The 19,530-nt window shown below is 32.7% G+C and overlaps 1 protein-coding gene across 1 annotated transcript; it reads right to left on the bottom strand.

Moving 5' to 3' along the window:
* Positions 1–1,790: 1,790 nt before the first annotated feature.
* LOC112043116 (circadian clock-controlled protein daywake-like) lies at positions 1,791–18,506 on the bottom strand. The gene is made up of 5 exons (XM_052885038.1): positions 18,347–18,506; positions 10,607–10,826; positions 6,438–6,568; positions 5,514–5,669; positions 1,791–2,723 (listed from the first exon to the last, which is right to left on the bottom strand). The coding sequence occupies exons 1-5, from the start codon at positions 18,420–18,422 to the stop codon at positions 2,560–2,562; spliced, it is 747 nt and encodes a 248-aa protein (XP_052740998.1). The 5' UTR covers positions 18,423–18,506; the 3' UTR covers positions 1,791–2,559.
* Positions 18,507–19,530: the final 1,024 nt, after the last annotated feature.

The following is a 19,530-nucleotide window of genomic DNA, read 5'->3' as shown; positions in this document are numbered from 1 at the left end:
AGTGCCGTAGGCTCCTTATGGGACCCCAGCGGCGTCACCGGGCAAGAAGAAGAAAGAAGCAGAAGCATCGCCTGATGAGGCCTAAAGGAAGAAGCAGAATAGATGGGCGGAACGACTCTCTAAGGACTCTCTCCCTCCGTCTTGTAACCAGGCTGTGTGACAAGAACCGTGATACTCATAACGGTCATGAGACAGTTGAAATTTTCATTACTGTTGCCGGTATAACAACAAATACTAAAAAAACAGAATACAATAATTATTTAGGGGTACAACAGACATGATTTTTTAATAATGGTGCTGACCCCTACGAGCACTAGTCCGACTTGCACTTTGCCGTTTTTTTAATTTTATAGGAAAAGATAAATGGGCTATCTAACACTGAAAGAATTTTTCAAATCGGACAAGTAGTTTCTGAGATTGGCGAGTATACTCGTAGATAAAACAAAATTAATTATGTTTGGCCTACATTTTGTCTATTCACTGAATACATTTGCGCAGCCGAACCAAGGTTTAAACAGCAGGATCCTTTCTTTCCTTTTGTAGCTATCGCGTAAAATTACCCAACAAACGGATCCAGATCCGATGCGATATGATACATGAATTGAATAAGTAATGTATTCGAGTTTACGTAATACTATTAGCATATTATTAGATCTGTATCTATTGCTAGAATAAATGTATACATTAAATTTAAAATAATATAGTTGTAATACTCGTATCTATGAAATTAATTTTATCTTTTAGCGGTTTTTGACCTTTAGCAATTATATATTATGATTTAAGGTGACAGTTAGTGAATAGGCCAACTAGCTCTGTAATGTGCTGTTAAAATAGGCAAATAATAAGTAATGACATACCTTAAAAATGAAGGTTTTATTATTTTTACCCGACTACGGCGAAGCCAAAAGGAAAGGTAATGATTTTGGCAGTCTATGTATGTATGTAAGTATATGTATAGGTATGTATGTTCCATTACGAATATATGTATAATATGTATATATGTATATAATACCTACATATATATAATATACCTACATATACCTATATATAATACCTACATCATATTGTTTGAGTCAAAACATATCTATAAATTGCAGTAATACGTACAGTTTGTGCGCTTCAGTCGTTCCATTTACCTATATCAGGATGCGACGATATAGATATTGCACGGCTAGTGCTAGTATTAAATAAAAAAATAAGTTTAACAACTATAACCCGACTATGTAATAAAAGGTAGTCTAAAAAGGACGAAACAAGAAAATATTTCTGATAGAAATAGGAAAATGCATAGGCCATAGGCACTTACTAAAATCATCATGGTAATGTAGTGGTAACGCTACCTACCTACCTACCTACTATTACCTACTATTTACCTACTTATTGGGGTTATGCAGGGAAAACCTCCATTAAACATAATACGTTAGGTATATAATGGGTGCGACCACGGCTCTACCATGATGATTTTAGCACCTATGCATTTTCCAATATCTATCAGAAATATTTTCTTGTTTCGTCCTTTTTAGACCACTTTTTTACGTAGTCGGGTTATCGTTATTAAACTTAATTTTTTATTCTTCTTGTATTGAATTGATTGATTTTTTAATGTTATTAAGACGATAGTTTGTGGGATGACGTTGAAAAATTTATCTATGTCACACGAAATGCCACAGATATAAAATTAAACTTGTAGAAGAAAAAAATATTTTCTACAGAAATTATTTCCAATACAAAACAATTACAATGGTAACAATAAATAATTTCGTGTTACAGTGAAAAGAAAAACAACAAAATTAGGAACATTAAATGCTACATTTAATTATAACTAATTGTACATTACATTAATTTAGTTTATACTAATTTATATCACGAATCTCGACGCCTTGGGAGTCGGATTATATATTGCTCAATTGGCAGAATACCCTGGCCGCGATTTCAGTTCCAAGGTCCGAATGTCGGCTATCTTGGACATAATTTTATTAACTTTTTATTATTAAATGTCTGACAAACATTTTTATCTACACTCATATCATAAATATTTAAACATGAAGTTGAAAACATTACATTAATAGATGATTCATGTGCATATTGTATTAAAATTACATTATAATAAAACCTTCCTCACAAGAACTTTTTTTTATTCCATTAAATTGAAAATTTTCACTTTATTTTCTTTTGTTTACGTTCCTACACATAATATGAAGAACAGTATTCGTTACGCTTACTAACGTATGCATATTTAAAAATAAGAATTTAAAAGATTGCCGTAACTTGTATTACACTCAAAATATATGCACACATTTTAATTGTTTTCATTTACTGATTTTTTTTATTGTTATGAGATAAGATAAAAAACTTTAAAACTACATATAGATATAGATTATAAAACGGTACATAATCTACCTTAAAAACTCGGATATCTATTCATCAATCACACATTTCACATCAAAATCAACTTTGTTCGTTTTATAAAATGCTTAGATTGTAAAATTAAAAATAAATCCATGTTATGTAGCGTTTTATAATTTATACGTCCATGTTACAGCTGGTTTTTATTAATGTTTACACCGGCAAAGGAACGTATATTAATTCGTCGTAGGGAACCTTATCAAAGAACTTCTCTACTGTCCTTATTGCTAAATCTACTGCATAATCTACGATAGGTTTCCCGAATTCTTCGGCGACGGTCTTCCAATTATCATTAAGGAAGTTTAATACTGTTTCACCTGAAAAATAAATGAAGTAAACACATTAGATTTATTACTTTTCTACTTCTTTGTTCAATAAACGAATATATCCAATTCGAGAGTTGTGTTTCATACTTTAGACATTGGCCTGCAGGCTTATTCACTATCTTTGACGTTTGCTAGTTGACATTTACGAAAATTGCTGAAAATGAAAATTTAATAGGTTGATAATAATTACCAAAATAGTGAATAGGTCAGCAAGTGTTTATATCGTTAGAGCTTTTAGTTTAGTAGCCAGAAAACCACAATATCTAATATACACCGTGTGTGGTACATTTTATTAATAGTTAATGTTTTGTTATGTTATGAACGGTCTTTTAAAAAAACTATAGGTTTAATTGCAGTAAACTGAATTTGTTAATAATATAAATTTTACCTTCTCTCTATGATGTGATTTAAACTTTTTACAACTATTTTTTAACCGACCTCAAAAAAAGGAGGAGGTTTCTGAAGTCGACCATATAAATTTATTTTTGTTTTTTTATTAATAAAATTTATAGTATATGCAGTAGTTACAACTAATTTTCACCGTCAGAAAAGCGACCAACCATTTTTATAATTATACACATAATTATAACATTAGATAATTTTTATGCAAACTATAGTAATAATTATGTTAGTGTTTTGTTTATGAATGGTTGTTTAGTAGGTAGTAGTAGTAGTTTTTAAAATATTCTCAATAATAGGCCTTCACGGTTCTCATTTAATTGAGAAAATCTGAAAGTAATAAAAATAAGAAAAAGTTCAACATTTCTAATTAAAAGTTTGATTGGTTTTAGCGTGGCATATTTCACCGCAAGTCTCGAGTTTGCACTGGACATAATATAGAGGACTCGTCAAAAATAATAGACCATTTTTTCTTTTATCTATTTCGTATCTGATCTAAATTATTATACCCGGAAACAAAGAATTTATTTCATAACTTTAACCGCAGTGTGTATTTGTCTATGGCACCAATTTGGATGCAGTTTTTTTTAAAACTGAAAGCTGGTTTCAGAAATGGTTTTTAGATAGACATAGTAGATAGATTTAAGATCACGGTCAAATTTGGATGGAAATAGATTTTACTCTAGATTACACATAGGCTACTTTTTGTCCCGAAAAAATCCATGGTTTCTTTGCACAAAACTGATGATTTTGATGGTATGAAAGTATGTTACTCTTTCACGCCGCGATTACAGACCGAATTAACTCAAATTTAAAGTAAATATAGACTATAGCCTGTATAAACACATAGGCTACTTCTTATCCCGAAAAAATCGTTTCCGCGAGTTTTGTGAAACACTGAATTCCACGCGGACGGAGTCGCGGGCGTCTTTATAAATTGACTTTAATATGACCAATGTTAAACAATTACTCGTACGTAATACGAAAGCAAAATCGAATGTCAGAGGCTGTTTCAATTCAAGGCAAGTTCAAAATTTGAACGAATGGTAGACGGTTAGAGTATGTCTGTTTTGGTAGTTGTAATCATGTAGTTGTTTTTTTTTTGTTATACAAAAATAACAACTAATTACATTTTTGCGTGAAACATCTTCACTCGCAAATTGGTTGTCATGCATCACAGACAGCGTGATACATATTATTATTGTATTTAAAATCTAAACGCGAAGCGATAAGGTTGATTTTCCATAAGTAGCTTTATTTGAATCTAGTTACTTTTTTGTGAGCTAACGATAAATACATATAATCGACTAGACAACCTTATCGTTGTATTAAAAATCTAAACGCGAAGCAATGAGGTTGATTTTTCATTAGTTATAGCTATAGTTGAATATAGTTACTTTTTTGTGAGACGTTAGACGCCCCGCGGTTTCGTCTGTAAAATTCTCGTTCTCGAGGGAAAACCGGGATAAAATACTACTACCTAAACAGCTGCCTTACAACCTTACAAGATTTGCCTCTCTAAAATATTAGTATATTTAACCTTGCAATATTATGTTGCTTTATTCAGAAGACCATACTACATACCATATGGACCAAATAAATTGGTCCATATCAAGCCAGGTCTATGTAGGTACTATACATTTTAATTTCGTAAAATTCTTCAAAAACTAAATTGGTTTAAATAATCAAATATTTTATTACACCCTGGGCTTCATACAAAGGAGATGGTCCAAAATTGTATGGAACCCAGGATCAGTCATTGTACCATGGCGGATTTTTTTTAACTATTTTTGATTATACAAATCTACGAATTTACTTTAACTCTTTCGAAATAATATTCATTCTCTCCCAAGAAATGCAACACTACTATGGGTATTAATTTCGGATTGATGACGTTTTCAATGCAGTAGTCGATTTGACGTTAGCTGTCAGTTGTCATGCCATAGTTGCTTTATAGGCGCCATCTTGATATAACTCAAAAACTTGGGATTTAATTTTATTTATTACTTTTTATGCAGTTAGATTTATTCACTTATTTAGATTTTAATAAAATCCTTGTATTTTTTAAATTTTTATGATACGGGGTTTAAGAGTGGACCTGAAATGGACCATCTCCTATATACCATCTCTTCTCTTTTTTCTGATTTGGTTTTACTATGTCTTTTGTCGGTATTTGTTGATTGGTTACTAACAAAGAAGGGTACCAAAACTTTACTGCACATAAACTATTCAGAGGAATGGTTAAATCAAACCATAGTTCTTCTTAAGAGCATAACTTACTTATACTACTGTCTAGATTGTTATATATTAGACGATATAACTATATTGTAGTCATGCAATAACTAATCATTAAGTAATGTAAATATTAAAAAATAAACTTACTTAGCTGTTTGCTTTCTTTGAAGAGATTCTGTAGGTCAAAATACACGTGGTCACCGTAATCGAAGGAGTATTTGTAGTTCTTGATGGAGAAGTAGTCTATACCTTGTTTGTCTTTGACGTATTTCGTGTTGATGTCCAGTTTCATTCGAAGATTTGCTGGAAAATAAATAAAATAGATTAATTTAATTTACTTTTACTCTCTATGTCGAAAATGTTCTATCTATCGGTTTTTATGTACCTCCACGACGAATACTTGTTTTACTATACATATTCTAGTATTCGATACTGTTCTTACTGTTTTAGTGTTTCAAACGGTGAATGAAAACATCGTGATGAAACCTGCATACCAGAGAATTTTCTTAGTTCTCTGCGTGTGTGAAGTCTGCCAATCCGCATTGGGCCCGCGTGGTGGACTGTTGGCCTAATCCTTCTCATTCTGAGAGAAGACTCGAGCTGAGCAGTGAGCCGAATATGAGTTGAAAACGAGGAATACATGTACATAGATATAGTTTGGGCTGGATATAAGATAAAGGCAGTTTTAAACAAACATGACATACAGTTTACGTCAAGATGTAGGTACAGTTCAGATCAAGATTACGAGTATAAGGACGAGATGAAAGGAGGTTAAGGATATAATTAAAATTACTGGGAATACTTCACCCGCTGTGTCTTATTCCCTTTGGAAAAAACAACAAAAAAACTAATGACAGCTTTTTAGAAAAACACTTGTCCCCACTCTGACTTTGATTTAGTAAAGAAATATTTTAACTAATGTAATAATAACTTATTAGTGTAACTGCCTTATTAGTTATTTAAACCTATCTGGCTTCGGTAATTACCTAATTTTCTTACATTCCACGGTTCAAGCAGACCCCGGGAAAATAGCTATTGTTATAGTGAAATAAAATAAAATAATGATCTTACTTAGTTTAACTTTCGCGTCTCCTTCTCCGTTGATAGGGAACAGTAGAATTCTGCCAACTGCATCGTATTGACCCTTGATGGTAAGATTGCAGTGAAATTCCAATACGAAGTGACGTTTTTCCAATTCTGATCTGAAACATAGAAATATGGAGAACTTATTAACTTTAATATTTTGCTAGATTTAGATAATATCGTTGGCATGATAATATTTATTTGATACTACATATTTGGCTGGATACCGTTTTCAAAACGATTTAAGCACATACAACTTTTTCATTTTTATTCATAGTGTGTTGAGTTAAATCGATTGAATTTGTTTAACATTATTTTTTCCAAATATTATCGTACAATTTTTTTTCCAAAATAAATAAATAGTAGTAGTAGTAAATAAATAAGTCCCTTCGACATTGTACCATTTACAGCTTTTCTTACCTATTTGTGCGATTTTATTCCTACACTAGCTGATGTCCTCGCGGTTTCACCCGCGTGGTTCCCGATCCCGTAGAATTACGGGGATAATATAAAGCCTATAGCCTTTCTTGATAAATGGTCTATCTAACACTGAAAGAATTTTCTAAATCGGACCAGAAGTACCTGAGATTAGCGCGTTCAATCAAACAAACAAACTTTTCAGCTTAATAATATTAAGTATAGATAATCATACGTCCCTACTCTTACATAATGCAGACATACATACATGTCATCGTACGGATCAAATACAGAGCTTTCATGTGTGAGCTGGATTAATTAAAGAGTAGAAACGGATTGCTGATACATTGAATACCAAACATTGTAAACGGAGGAAAAGCGAAAGGGAGAAAAACAATTTAAACTCCGGAACAATTGCATGGATCTCATGTAGTTTTTACAGGTACATTAAGGATAGCAGGATTTTCAGTGACCGGACGCAGGGGCAAAAAGTTTTTGGAAAATCCATGTTGATGATGAATTCGGGAACGATTGGTTGGGGTAAAAAATACAGACAAGATAGGTTTCTGAAACGGATAAATAGTAACTATATGAATGAAATAAACACCATAAAAAATGAAGAAATTCCTTTTTTGGAAGCCGGTTAAAAATTAACTAAGACTACTGTACTGAACTGTCTTATCGTTAATGAGCGATCTCTTCCACACTACCATTTATGTCATGTAAGAATAGTTAGCACGGTTAAAAAAATATTAATTACTACATAATAATGTTACGCGGAAGTTGTTTTTTTTACTTGTCGGTAGGTAATTAAGTGAACTGGTGACATACAGTAGTTAAAAAAATAATTTAATTTTCTAGTTTTTACATTATCAAGTGCCTATCAACATTTTTTTGTAAGAACTTGGTGTAAACGGTTTAAAAGTGATGACCATTAAACCTGACAGAAATTATGATTTATGTTTAACTTATTCGTTGTTCTGTCATATTATAAAGAGATTGGAATAAAAGATGCATTTTCTTCTTCCCCCCTGGGTGTAAGGAGCGAGCTCGAGCAGCCGATGGACGTTGGGGTCCCAAGGTGCTGGAATGGCGACCCCGCATTAGAAAGCGCAATGTTGGTCGACCGCCCACCAGATGGACTGACGACAACAAGCGAGCCGTTTGGATGCCTGCATCCTTAGCGGTGATGTTTGGAAGTCCCTATAAAAAGCCTATGCAGTCCCTGCAGTGGACGTCAATCGATATGATGATGATGATGATGATGCTCTATCTAAGCCCATGCTTTGGCGCAGCGTGCCAGGTCTAATCTCGAAAATTAACTCTCCCATATGAGAAAGGAAAACCTGTATTTTGTAGTAGGTAGGCCATTAAAAGTAGGTATAATAATGATGATGAAACGTGGGATAAAATCATCGTGTTACTTTGTGGTTCATATAAATTAGGTCTGTCGCATTGGGATTCACTGATAGTTCACGCTGTCAATGACATTATATTTCAACACGATGAATCTCTGTAACGCATATTGAATCATTAAGTAACGTTTGTTATTTTAATGAATTATTTTAGGTTATTGAGGTTTAATAGTAATTCTTTGTATGAATGTATTTTTAGTCTACTTTATATCTATAGTCCTGTCAACTTAAATATAAATAGTGATAAATACTCGGACAAAGCTAAATTTTGTTAGAAATTAAGGTGCACCAGTAGAAGTAAAGTGTTAAAAGTCATATCATATGGGTGCTAAAAGGGTTTTGAAGGTAAAATATTTTGGTGTTTTTAATTTTGGAGTTGTTATTTCAAATATCTATTATCTATTTTGAACGGACTACTTACTTTTGAGCTAAGTCTGAGTAAATTTCCGTTATTGAATTTTCGTAATAAAAAAATTTCGGAGATATTTATTTTGTAGAAGAATATTTCTTATTTGTAAACATTAAGTTAATGAAAAGTACAATTAAATATACCGTGGCTTTGATAAGATTTTCAATTCTTTTTTTTTTCTTTTTAAAATACTTAAATGTTTAAAAAAGGGTGCATCACAAAATGGAGAATTTTCAGAAGCTATTGTGGGCAAAACGTTAAGTACGTAACGTAACGTTAATTAAGTTAACGTACGAAGAAGATTTCAAAACTAAAATTTTCATGTAATCACGTCTAAAATAAATTAAAAAATTAAAAAATATCAATCTAGTAGAATGATAATGAACTATTTAAGACCATTTAAAAAAGGAGCCCATGATCTATTAGTCATGATAAACTAAATAATTGAATATATAATTTGAATTAAGAACATTAAATTCACTACACCGGCAATACAACCTTCGAAAATTCTAAAGTGCAGAACTATGTTTTTGCTAATTTACAATGGCAACCCTAGACCCACGTTGTAGGTAGGGTAGTAGGTACTATTGACATGTGAATCGAATCCAATTAGTGCCGCTAAATCGAGCTCCATATCACGCATCGGTGATGTTAATCTATCAAAATAATTAACCGCTTAACCGTCAGAATTTGATGGACAGATTTTAGCATGGGTCTTCATGACTGACCTTGGTTCTTGGGTTTTTGAGTGTGCAATATGTAATTTGGTGGTTACAAATGTTTCTAGATCTCAGATTCTGGAAAAGAAATTCTATACAAAATACACAATTTGTAAAACTTTTCTCGATAGTTTATTTTTTTGAAAAATACATGTTTTGCTCACATTTTGCTTTCAATTTCAGGAAAAGCGAACTTATTTTCTTACATTTTTGTTTTGTATAGAAAATTAGGTATATATCTTGAACATGGCCATTTTGTTTTTCGTTATGTTGTTTAATTTACTTGCAAGTAGTTAAAAATGGTTTTGGCGCTCAAGTCATAAAATTTGCGTCGCGCATCAATCGCTCCGTGCTTTTCACTCACGTGAAAGTCATAATTCGGCGTCTCGCTTGCGCTTCGAATTTTATCCATATCGTACCGACGTGCTGCGCGCTCTTAATTCTCTGTTGCGTGCGCAGATATCGAAATACATACAAAATTAAAATAAGTTTATAAGTCTATATAATCACACTATCACATTTCACACTAAAATTATAAAGGTGAAAGTTTGTGTGTATCTATGTTTGTTCCTCCATTGCGCTGCGTCTACTAAAGCGATTGGGCTGATTTGGAATGAAAATGTATTTTATTCTGGATTAACACTAGGCTACTGGTGTAGCCATCATCCCGAAAAACCCACGGTTCCCGCGGGATTAGTGAAAAACTGAATTTTATTCCACGCGGACGAAGACGCGGGCGTCCGCTAGTAAGCTTATATAATATTTTGCAATTAGCGTGCAAAGGCGGTCTTATCGCTAAAATCCGTGAGAAGAATCATTCAAGTTACACGTGATCATTGCTTTGCGTTAGTTTCTTGTCATGTCTACTGTCAAACGCTTGTCTTGCCAAACACATACAAAGTCACACACATACCAAAAATAGACAATAATCTCCATAAATAATGTAGATAGAGCCAATGATGTTAGGAGAAAAAAGAGGTAGATAGGTTCTTCGCGAACCGCAAGTGGCACGTTAAAACTATGCTAATTAGCAAACCTGAGCTCAGTCGCCGAACTGCCGTCGAGCTGTTGACAACGCAGCTAAAACATTTTTTGAGTGCCAATTGCAAATATCGAACGTGGTTTATGTACGCTATTTACCTGTTTTTTCTTCTAACATCATTGAATGCAGCTTATTATGTAACAATATCTACTTACATAACATTATCCACTATGCATTTCCTGAAGCCTGATACTTTTCCCTTGTAAAACGTTACTTTGAGCCCGTTGAGCGGTATCGCCAGCTTTTCGATCACAAAAGGATCTAGGGAAGGTACGCCGAGGTTCGGAATACCTTTCACAAACTCCGGGATAGCGTCTTGCGTTGCTTTTATAAGACATGCGCTAGTTGTTGCATTACACGGGTGGATGTAGTCGGCTAGAAACAATAAAAAGGATAAGAAAATATGTGTCGCACTATCTAGACACTTTAGACCTCCTTAATTCGGCCCTGTCGCAAAATCCGTTCTTAGCGGACGTCTACTATCTATAAAATACCTTGCTGCCAAATTTCATCTTTGTACGTCAAGCGGTTTTCCAGATTTAGTTATGAATGACCTTTTGCATTTATATATTAAGACAAGCTGATGCCGCGCGGTTTGACCCGCGTGGTTCCCGTTCTCTAAGGAATACGGGGATAATATATAGCCTATAGCCTTTTTCGATAAATGGGCTATCTAACACTGAAATAATTTTTCAAATCGGACCAGTCGTTCCTGAGATTAGCGCGTTCAAACAAACCAACTCTTCAGCTTTATAATATTAGTATAGATTTAAAAAAGGTCTTGGGTTAGTGTTTGTATTCGGGTTGTGTAAAACTAAGCTTTTCTATCTTCTAAAGAATTAACGGAGGAAATACTGGCTTTCTATAGCTTTGTTTCATTAGCGGATTGATGACAGAAAGAAGTTAACTTGTTAAGATGTTCTAGATACTACGATATTCTAAATTCAGACAAGCCAACGTAATATAATTTATAGTTCGTTGTATAGAATCTTATTAAATATTTGTTAAACTCTATGCTGTTCCTTAAGCTAATTCCGAAAATAAAACCGTGGCATAGAAAAGTAAACAACAGCATTTTTATAATGAAGAGAGATAAAACGACTTTGTATACAGCCTGGGGGCTTTATTTTTGTTCTCAAAAAGACAGGAGCATTTGATTTGACGCGTATTTTCCTCAATTCAATTTCAGAATACGTGTATTTTTTACGTGAACATTAAAGCCAATGCCAGAAACATAACGTTCAAAATTACATTTTATAATTTATTATAAAGAGGTAAAATTTGTGTGGTTGTAAGTTAATGGGGGTAATCTCTGGATCCACTGAACCGATTATGAAAAATTCGTTACCGATTAGCCGCGTTAGTATTGACGATTGGCAACCCCTACAACCTCACAAACCCCTTTTTTTAGTGTAGACGAATAATCCTACTAATATTATAAACGCGAAAGTTTGTATGGATGTTTGTTTGAATGTTTGTTACTCTTTAATGCCACAACTACTAAACCGATGAGGCTGAAATTTGGAATAGAAATAGATTTTACTCTTGAACCCGAAAAATCCATGGTTCCCGAGGGATTTGTGAAAAATTAAATTTCACGCGGACGAAGTCGCGGGCGTCCGCTAGTATCTAATATTTTGTATAAAGATATAGAAGCAACAACATTATTAGATTTTGCATCCTACCAACAGAGATCAGACACCACAATATATCGTTCATCCTGAAATCTTTCAGGCGTCTCATGAAATATCCTATAATTGAATTTTGAATCCTCCGTGCTTTGAACATGCATTTAAATGTAGAAATCCTTCTCGTATTTTTAGTTCTTATTGCGTTGGAAATAGAGTCCAAAATATAATGATTTATGTTTACAATACAGGTATATGCTTCCATTGATTGCACACTTGCAAAATTTAATGTAGGTACATAACGTGTATACCTACTGTATATTGTAGGAAGATTAATTCAGCTAGTTATATATATATATAATAACTAGCTGAATTATTAGTATTTTGTATAAAGTTCAAAGGCACTAGAAAATTACAAAATTGCTTAGTTATTGTTAGTAAAGTCCTTATTAGGTTTTATATCGGTAGCAAATTATAGCTTGTGCCCGTAAGTCAAGGGTGCTTAATTACTGTTGTTACAAGGTTTGAGCACAAATTAAATATGGTAATTATAAAATTATTAGTTTATTTTTATATTTTTTTACGTGTTTTTTTATTTTTAGCCTCGCTACCCATTGTAAAATGGTTTTATTACTTCAGGAACGGACGTATAAAAAATTATAATATTTGACCAAATATGGTAATTATAAAATTATTAGTTTATTTTTATATTTTTTTACGTGTATTTTTATTTTTAGCTTCGCTACCCATTGTAAAATGGTTTTATTACTTCAGGAACGGACGTATAAAAAAATATAATATTTGACCAATATTTCTTTGCAATCAGGTATAATTATGATTCAGAAACTCATATGATCGTAAATATCATAATTATTATCAGCGTATTTAAACGACTCACTAGTGGGCCAGCAGGCCAATTCACTAACTTTACGTATCCTAATTGACATAATATATACGAAATACAGATTTTATGTAAGAAATGTCACCCGGCCTACTGACAACACGTGGCGGTTATCAATCAGTAGGTAGATTTGGTCTTTATTTTAATAGGTTGTTAATAAAGATGAAATCAGTGACAAGTTATCCCTTGACGACAATTTCACTTGATGATAAGTGATGATGCAATCTAAGATGGAACCGGGCTAACTCTGAGTAGGATGAAAATTTACACCCCAAGTTACAAGTTAGCCCTTGACGACAATTTCACCTGATGATAAGTGATGATGCAATCTAAGATGGAACCGGGCTAACTCTGAGTAGGATGAAAATTTACACCCCTTTCGGTTGGCCCATTTTCTGCGTCTATAGTATGTGTATTAGATCGCTGTACTAATAAAACCCTCAAACATCTATCAGCGAATGATGACTACATATCATGAAAATACGCTATGTTTTCATGTCTGCATCGTAAAGACAAAGTAAACTTATTCAATTAAAATATTAGTATGTAATTAACCGATAAACATTTCATTCGAACAAAGTCACGGACAACAGCTAATTTCAATAATTTCATTCAGAATAATTAAATAAACAAAAAGCCTACATGAAATTAAGTTCAAATTTGAATATTACCTTGTTTCTACGTGATTACGTTATAGACATACAAATATGTACATAAATAGACCATAAACACGGCAATTTAAATTAAACTCGAATCTAAATAAAATACTGTATTATTCAGTGTGCTCTGAACTATATTATCTTACTCGTAGTAAATATACTCGGCTAATGTTCGCGGTTATTTAAACAATTTTTTTAATTCCACCGGTAGAGTGGAAGAAGGAAGAGCATTTTGTTGAGCTGAACAGCTCAAAAAAATATACAAAAATTGACCAATGATCATTTCCCAGCATATCTCCCTCCTTATACGATATGCAGCTGAGACCCACCATGCTGCTCCGATGGCGGGCCTAGGATTTTTTACGATCACTATCAGTCATAATAGGCACAGAATTTTTACAGAAAGTTTTTTAAAAGAATGAAAACCTCAATATTTTACAGCTCGAACTCGAACCCAGGACTTGGTAATTGGACTAATCAATGGGCACACATGCTAACCACTAAATCAACGAGGCCGTTAAAATAATAGAATCATCAGTTAATAATCCAATTAAATCATTAATTATATAAGTTTTGAATCGTAAAATGACACACTCGTCGTCGTCACGTCGCCCTGATAATAATTTTTCAAGAATATAGTTGGACCTACACTAGTGTTTTTTCAGGTTTACGATTATAACAAGGATGTCAGTTCATAAGCCAAGGTATTCTGGTAGCGAGTCTATAGCGCCAAGTCTATAGGGCAATAAAAAACCTTATCAAGGTTTTCACATGATTATAGCAAATCATTGTCTGATGATTAGAGCAACATATTACTATGAAATTATGTAATAATAACAGAAGTATTTTAATGACCGTGTAATACAATGTAAATAATTGGCAAGATTGTATATGTAACTATTTGTTGTTGAACTCTATTGAACTACGAGTCATGGCGAAGCGAAGCTACAAAAAAAGGCCATTTTAAAGTTAATATTACAAAATATACATTTTAGTCTCTGTCTCAAAATTAAACTAAGTACAACGTCTATTTAGCATTTGTACAAATTGTATTTCAATCCTGGAATTAAAAGTATCGTAATAATTTATATGTTAAAAATTTTGGAACAAATTAACGAACGCCTAAATTTCCTAAAATAACTCGAAAAGGCACTAACAGATAACTACCATACCAATTCACTCAGTCACATATTGTTTTGATATTAAAAGAGATGGTACAAAATTGTATGGAGCCCAGGTCCAATCATTGTACCCTAGCGGAAATAAAAGAAAATATTTTTTTTAACTATTTTTGATTATAAAAAATCTACGAATTTACTTTAATTCTTTCGAAATAATATTCATTATACCCCAAGAAATGCAATACTATTAAGTGTAATAGTGGCGGATTGATGACGTTTTCAATGCAGTAATCAATTTGACGTTTGTTGTCAATAATTGTCATTTCATAGTTGCTCTATGGGCGCCATCTTTATATAACTCAAAAAATTGGGTTTTAATTTTATTTATTTCTTTTTATTTAGTTACATTTATTCACTTTCATAAATTTTAATAAGATCCTTGTATTTTTAAATTCTAATGATACGGGGTACAAGAGTGGACCTGAAATGGACCATCTCCTTTTCATATTCTAGGGTATTCACTAATAGCTTAATTATTTTTTAAAAGTGTAAGTACTTCATATTGGGATTGAAAAGTTAATTAAGCAAAAATATTTTTAAAAGATACAATATTGAACCAAAATAATTTTATGTCTAGATAATTATTACAAGTTGTGCAACGTACGCCGGTAAAACTCTCGGTTAAAACAATAACATCAACTGTTACGAAATATTAAAGGTCAAAGACAAGCTTACATTCATTAATTCCTCGTTATTTATGCCGAACGACAAAATTTAAATAGCGATTCAAAACTTGCTGCAGTTCGGAACTTAGCTCCTGTGGCATTCGGAATAAAAATATATAAATAAATATATACTTAAACAATACACATCACTAATTAGCCCTAAAGTAAGCATACACAGCAGCTTGTGTTATGGGTACTAAGATAGTTGTTATTATAATATTCATAAACATTTACATACTACATATAAATACTTATATAATGTATAAATACACACAGACACTGGAAAAAACCCATGTTCATCACACGAATATTTTCCAGTTGTGGGAATCGAACCCACGGCCGTGGATGCAGAAAGTAGGGTCACTACCCACTGCGCCACGCGGCCGTCTAAATAAAAATTATTTAGATAAATTATTTTGATGAAAAAAATAAAAATATGATCATATTATTTTTTAAATTCTTTTTAAATCCCCAAGAAGAGCTATGAGTTTTTTCAAGGTTTCTGTTCTTTCGTTTCTGCTGTCTATATCTTTGTATCTATTTAAAACATCAATATCAGCCTATTTTACAAATCCAGGCCTCACTCACGGATGTTATTGATAATGACTAGCAGCCTTATTCACTAACTTTGACTTAAGTAAATTGACATATTATACGGAATTGATATTCTATGTAACGAATCTCACCCGGTGCTTATTAACAAACCCTCGTCGATATCATACAGTAGATAGATGACATATCTCAATTGATTTCATGTTTATTTTAATATATTGTTAATAAAGACCAAATTAGTGAATAGGCTACGCTGAATTAGCTAAACGGATGGCTTGACGTACTCTCCGAGAAGCGGGGGTGTAACACTATCAACTCCCTAACCGGTCTGAAACTCCAGATTCCAGGATTCGAACCCAGGGCCTCGTGAACCTCAGCCATTTTGGCTAACTACTGGACCATTGAGTCAGTTATAAAAGACTAGCTGACGCCGCGCGGTTTTACTTGCGTGGTTTTCGTAGGAGTAAGGTGATAAAATATAGTCTATATAGCCTTCTTCAATGAACGGGCTATTTAACACTAAAATATTTTTTTAAATTAGACCAGTAGTTCCTGAGATTAGCGCATTCAAGCAAACTAATAAACAATTAAACTCTTCAGCTTTATAATATTAGTATGATAGCTATCTAAAACATGACGAGGTTTCTCAGCAGTGGGGCTATTCTATAACGATGCTTTGTTTAACTTAAATCAACCTCAATCTGTTTCTGTCTATCATGATACTACAGAAAGAGACAGAGGAGAATTCAAAACTCGCACTTGCGATACACACTTGCGTTACCTACTGAGCCTGCCTTCAGATTTTGAACCGGTGGTAGTTGTTACATAGTCAAGCTTCACGATTGAAAATTTCTTGTTAACTAAGCCCCTTTGAAATAAATGGTTTTTGATTTAAGAATCAAAGATACAAAATATACACGTCGAATTGAGAGCTTCCATTTCTTCGTCTGTTGAAAAACTGTCATAATAAACATTAAACAAGTATGCAACGTCAAGATATATTTTTTTTAATAATTTAGGTAAACGATATTAAAGTACACTTTTTGAATAACACTTAATAAATTAAAATGTAAATATTTTTCATAAATTTAAAACTTTTGTTAGCGCCATTATCATAATAACATTAGCACCTTTAAGAACGTTATTTGCTTATTTCCTGCTACTTTGTAGTGTTTATTTTATATGGTCAGTCTTTTATTTGATATTTTCACACAGTAATAAAATTATAGTGTATGGACCACTTTGTTCCGATGTACATATTTATCTATATTGCGAACAAACAACAGTTGCTGATACAATGATAACTACTTATTTTCTAAGCAATTTGTGATATAGCAAAGTTGCAGACGCCCGCGACTTCGTCCGCGTGGAAATCAAAATAAACTTTCAACCCCTATTACAATGCTTTAAGGGTTAAATTTCAAAAATTCTTGAATTACATTATATTTCTTATTTTTTCTATGACTTACGAACAATTTTTTAAAACTAAAAATGAAGGACTTTCCATACAAACTTTCAACCTCTACTTCACCCCCTTCTATTATCATTTTAGTGTCAAAAACTATCCTTTGTTTTGCTTCAAAGTTCCATTTACCATTTTATCAAAATTCGTCTTGATCGGTTAAGCCGTTTAGCCGTGAAAAGATAACAGACAGAAAGACAGACAGACTTACTTTCGCATTTATAATATTGGTAGATAACCAGGTTTTCATTTACTATCACAACTTCCCACTTCTGGGCCAGGTTTTCCTCCTTGTAGGAGAGTCGACATAGAGCCTGATTTGCCAATACGGGTTAGCGGGACTAGGCTAATGTTTGATTATTTAACTATCACTATTAGATGTTCATGATAACGGCTTGGTCGCTAAACATGGGCCTCATTAGTAGGCTCAAAGTCACTCAGTAAGAGATGGAGCGAGTTATGCTTGGAGTTTCTTTGCGAGATCGAATAAGAAATTAGAAGATTCTCAGAAGAACTAAAGTCAATAGCTCAGCGAATGGACTGGAATGGCCAATGGACAGACCACAGTTTGAAGAGCGGTACGTTTTAAAATCGTAATGTTTAACAATATTTATGTTTATTATCATTATTACATTACAATAGTTAATCAACAACTGTTGCCATAGTTTATAAGTAATTTACACCTTTGTTTATAATGAAGCTTGTTACGGCTAAGAACCTTATGAGGTGCGGAAATCTAGCGAACGGTTCATTTCCGCAATCATTTCATTTTAGTTCTATTGTAAAAATCTCAAGATATAAATTAATTTTAAATATCATTCAAAAATCCAATAAAAATTATACTTACGTGCCAACTTTCCATACACGAAATTGCAAGAAACGAGCACAAAACACAGAAAACCAAAAGACGCCCTCAAAATCATGTTGTATGATGTTATTATTTTAGCTGTGTTTTTTTTCGTACAGTGGATTCGCCTGAGCAAAGGCCGCGGAGTAAATAACTGTTATATATCTTCTAACCGATAGATATTAAACCTTGCTGACATTGTACCCGACCGGTTGTTAAGACCTTAACGCCATGCCTCCTTTTCAATCTCGATTGAAGCATTTCGTATTATTTTTTTTTACGAAAATATTGAATAATAACAATTTAAATATTTTTTGGAAATACTGACTAAAAACTATTGGAAAATATATAAAATAAATAAATACTCGAATTTATAATATTGGAAATATAAATCACATACGCTCAAAATGTGCGTGTGTAAATGGAACGTTATAATAGTATGAATAATATGTATTTGACAAGAATTGAAAAAAATACCTAAATTGAAAATAATTTTTCACCAAATTCACCAAAAATAATTCTTCTTTATTCTCCATTATTCGCAGAACGTGGTAACGATGTATGCAGATTGCCGAGCGATGTTTCTCCATTTTTGGTTCAGTTAATTTAATTGTAAAAACTATTTATTGCATGGCCTCTTCCATGGACCATGCATGCAAGAGGCCTATGTCCAGCTGTGGACGTCTATCGGCTGATAAGGTAAGGTAGGAACAATTTATTGTCGATTTTTTCGTTCCTGCTTTATAAAATAAGTAAATTCATTACTTAACGAAAATCTATAATTTTTACTTCATTCTTTTTCTTCTTTTTTCTATCTATCCTAAGTGTAGGTACTAATTGTTTATGAATATTATTAAAAAGAAAGAAATGAATCATCAAAGGTAGAAACAATTTATTGTCGATTTTTTCGTTCCTGCTTTATAAAATGAGTAAATTCATTACTTAACGAAAATCTATAATTTTTACTTTATTCTATTCTTCTTCTTCTTTCTTCTATCTATATCTATCCTAAGTGTCATAAGTCATCGAAGTACTTTAGTATTTACTTAGTTTACAACTTGTTTAAAAAGACGTTCCGTTTTGTGGCGGAATCACATTAGCGAGAATGTGTGGGGCTCTAAAGTTAAATTGAAGTTTTTGTTTTCAAAGTTTTTTCTGTCCAGACTGGTAGTTTTTGTAGTGCA

This window comes from Bicyclus anynana, chromosome 13, assembly GCF_947172395.1.
Source record: "Bicyclus anynana chromosome 13, ilBicAnyn1.1, whole genome shotgun sequence".
NCBI classification, from domain to species: Eukaryota; Metazoa; Arthropoda; class Insecta; order Lepidoptera; family Nymphalidae; genus Bicyclus; species Bicyclus anynana.
This window is presented reverse-complemented; position numbering and strand designations above follow the sequence as displayed.

What these genes read in the sequence shown, in the direction of transcription:
- LOC112043116 (XM_052885038.1), bottom strand. Translation starts at nt 18,422, where the DNA reads ATGATTTTGAGGGCGTCTTTTGGTTTTCTGTGTTTTGTGCTCGTTTCT. An exon ending in CGTGTATGGAAAGTTGGCAC is followed by an intron (nt 10,827 to 18,346) that starts GTAAGTATAATT and finishes TATTGTTTCTAG; the next exon opens with CCGACTACATCCACCCGTGT. An exon ending in CAAAGAAAGCAAACAGCTAA is followed by an intron (nt 2,724 to 5,513) that starts GTAAGTTTATTT and finishes TTTATTTTTCAG; the next exon opens with GTGAAACAGTATTAAACTTC.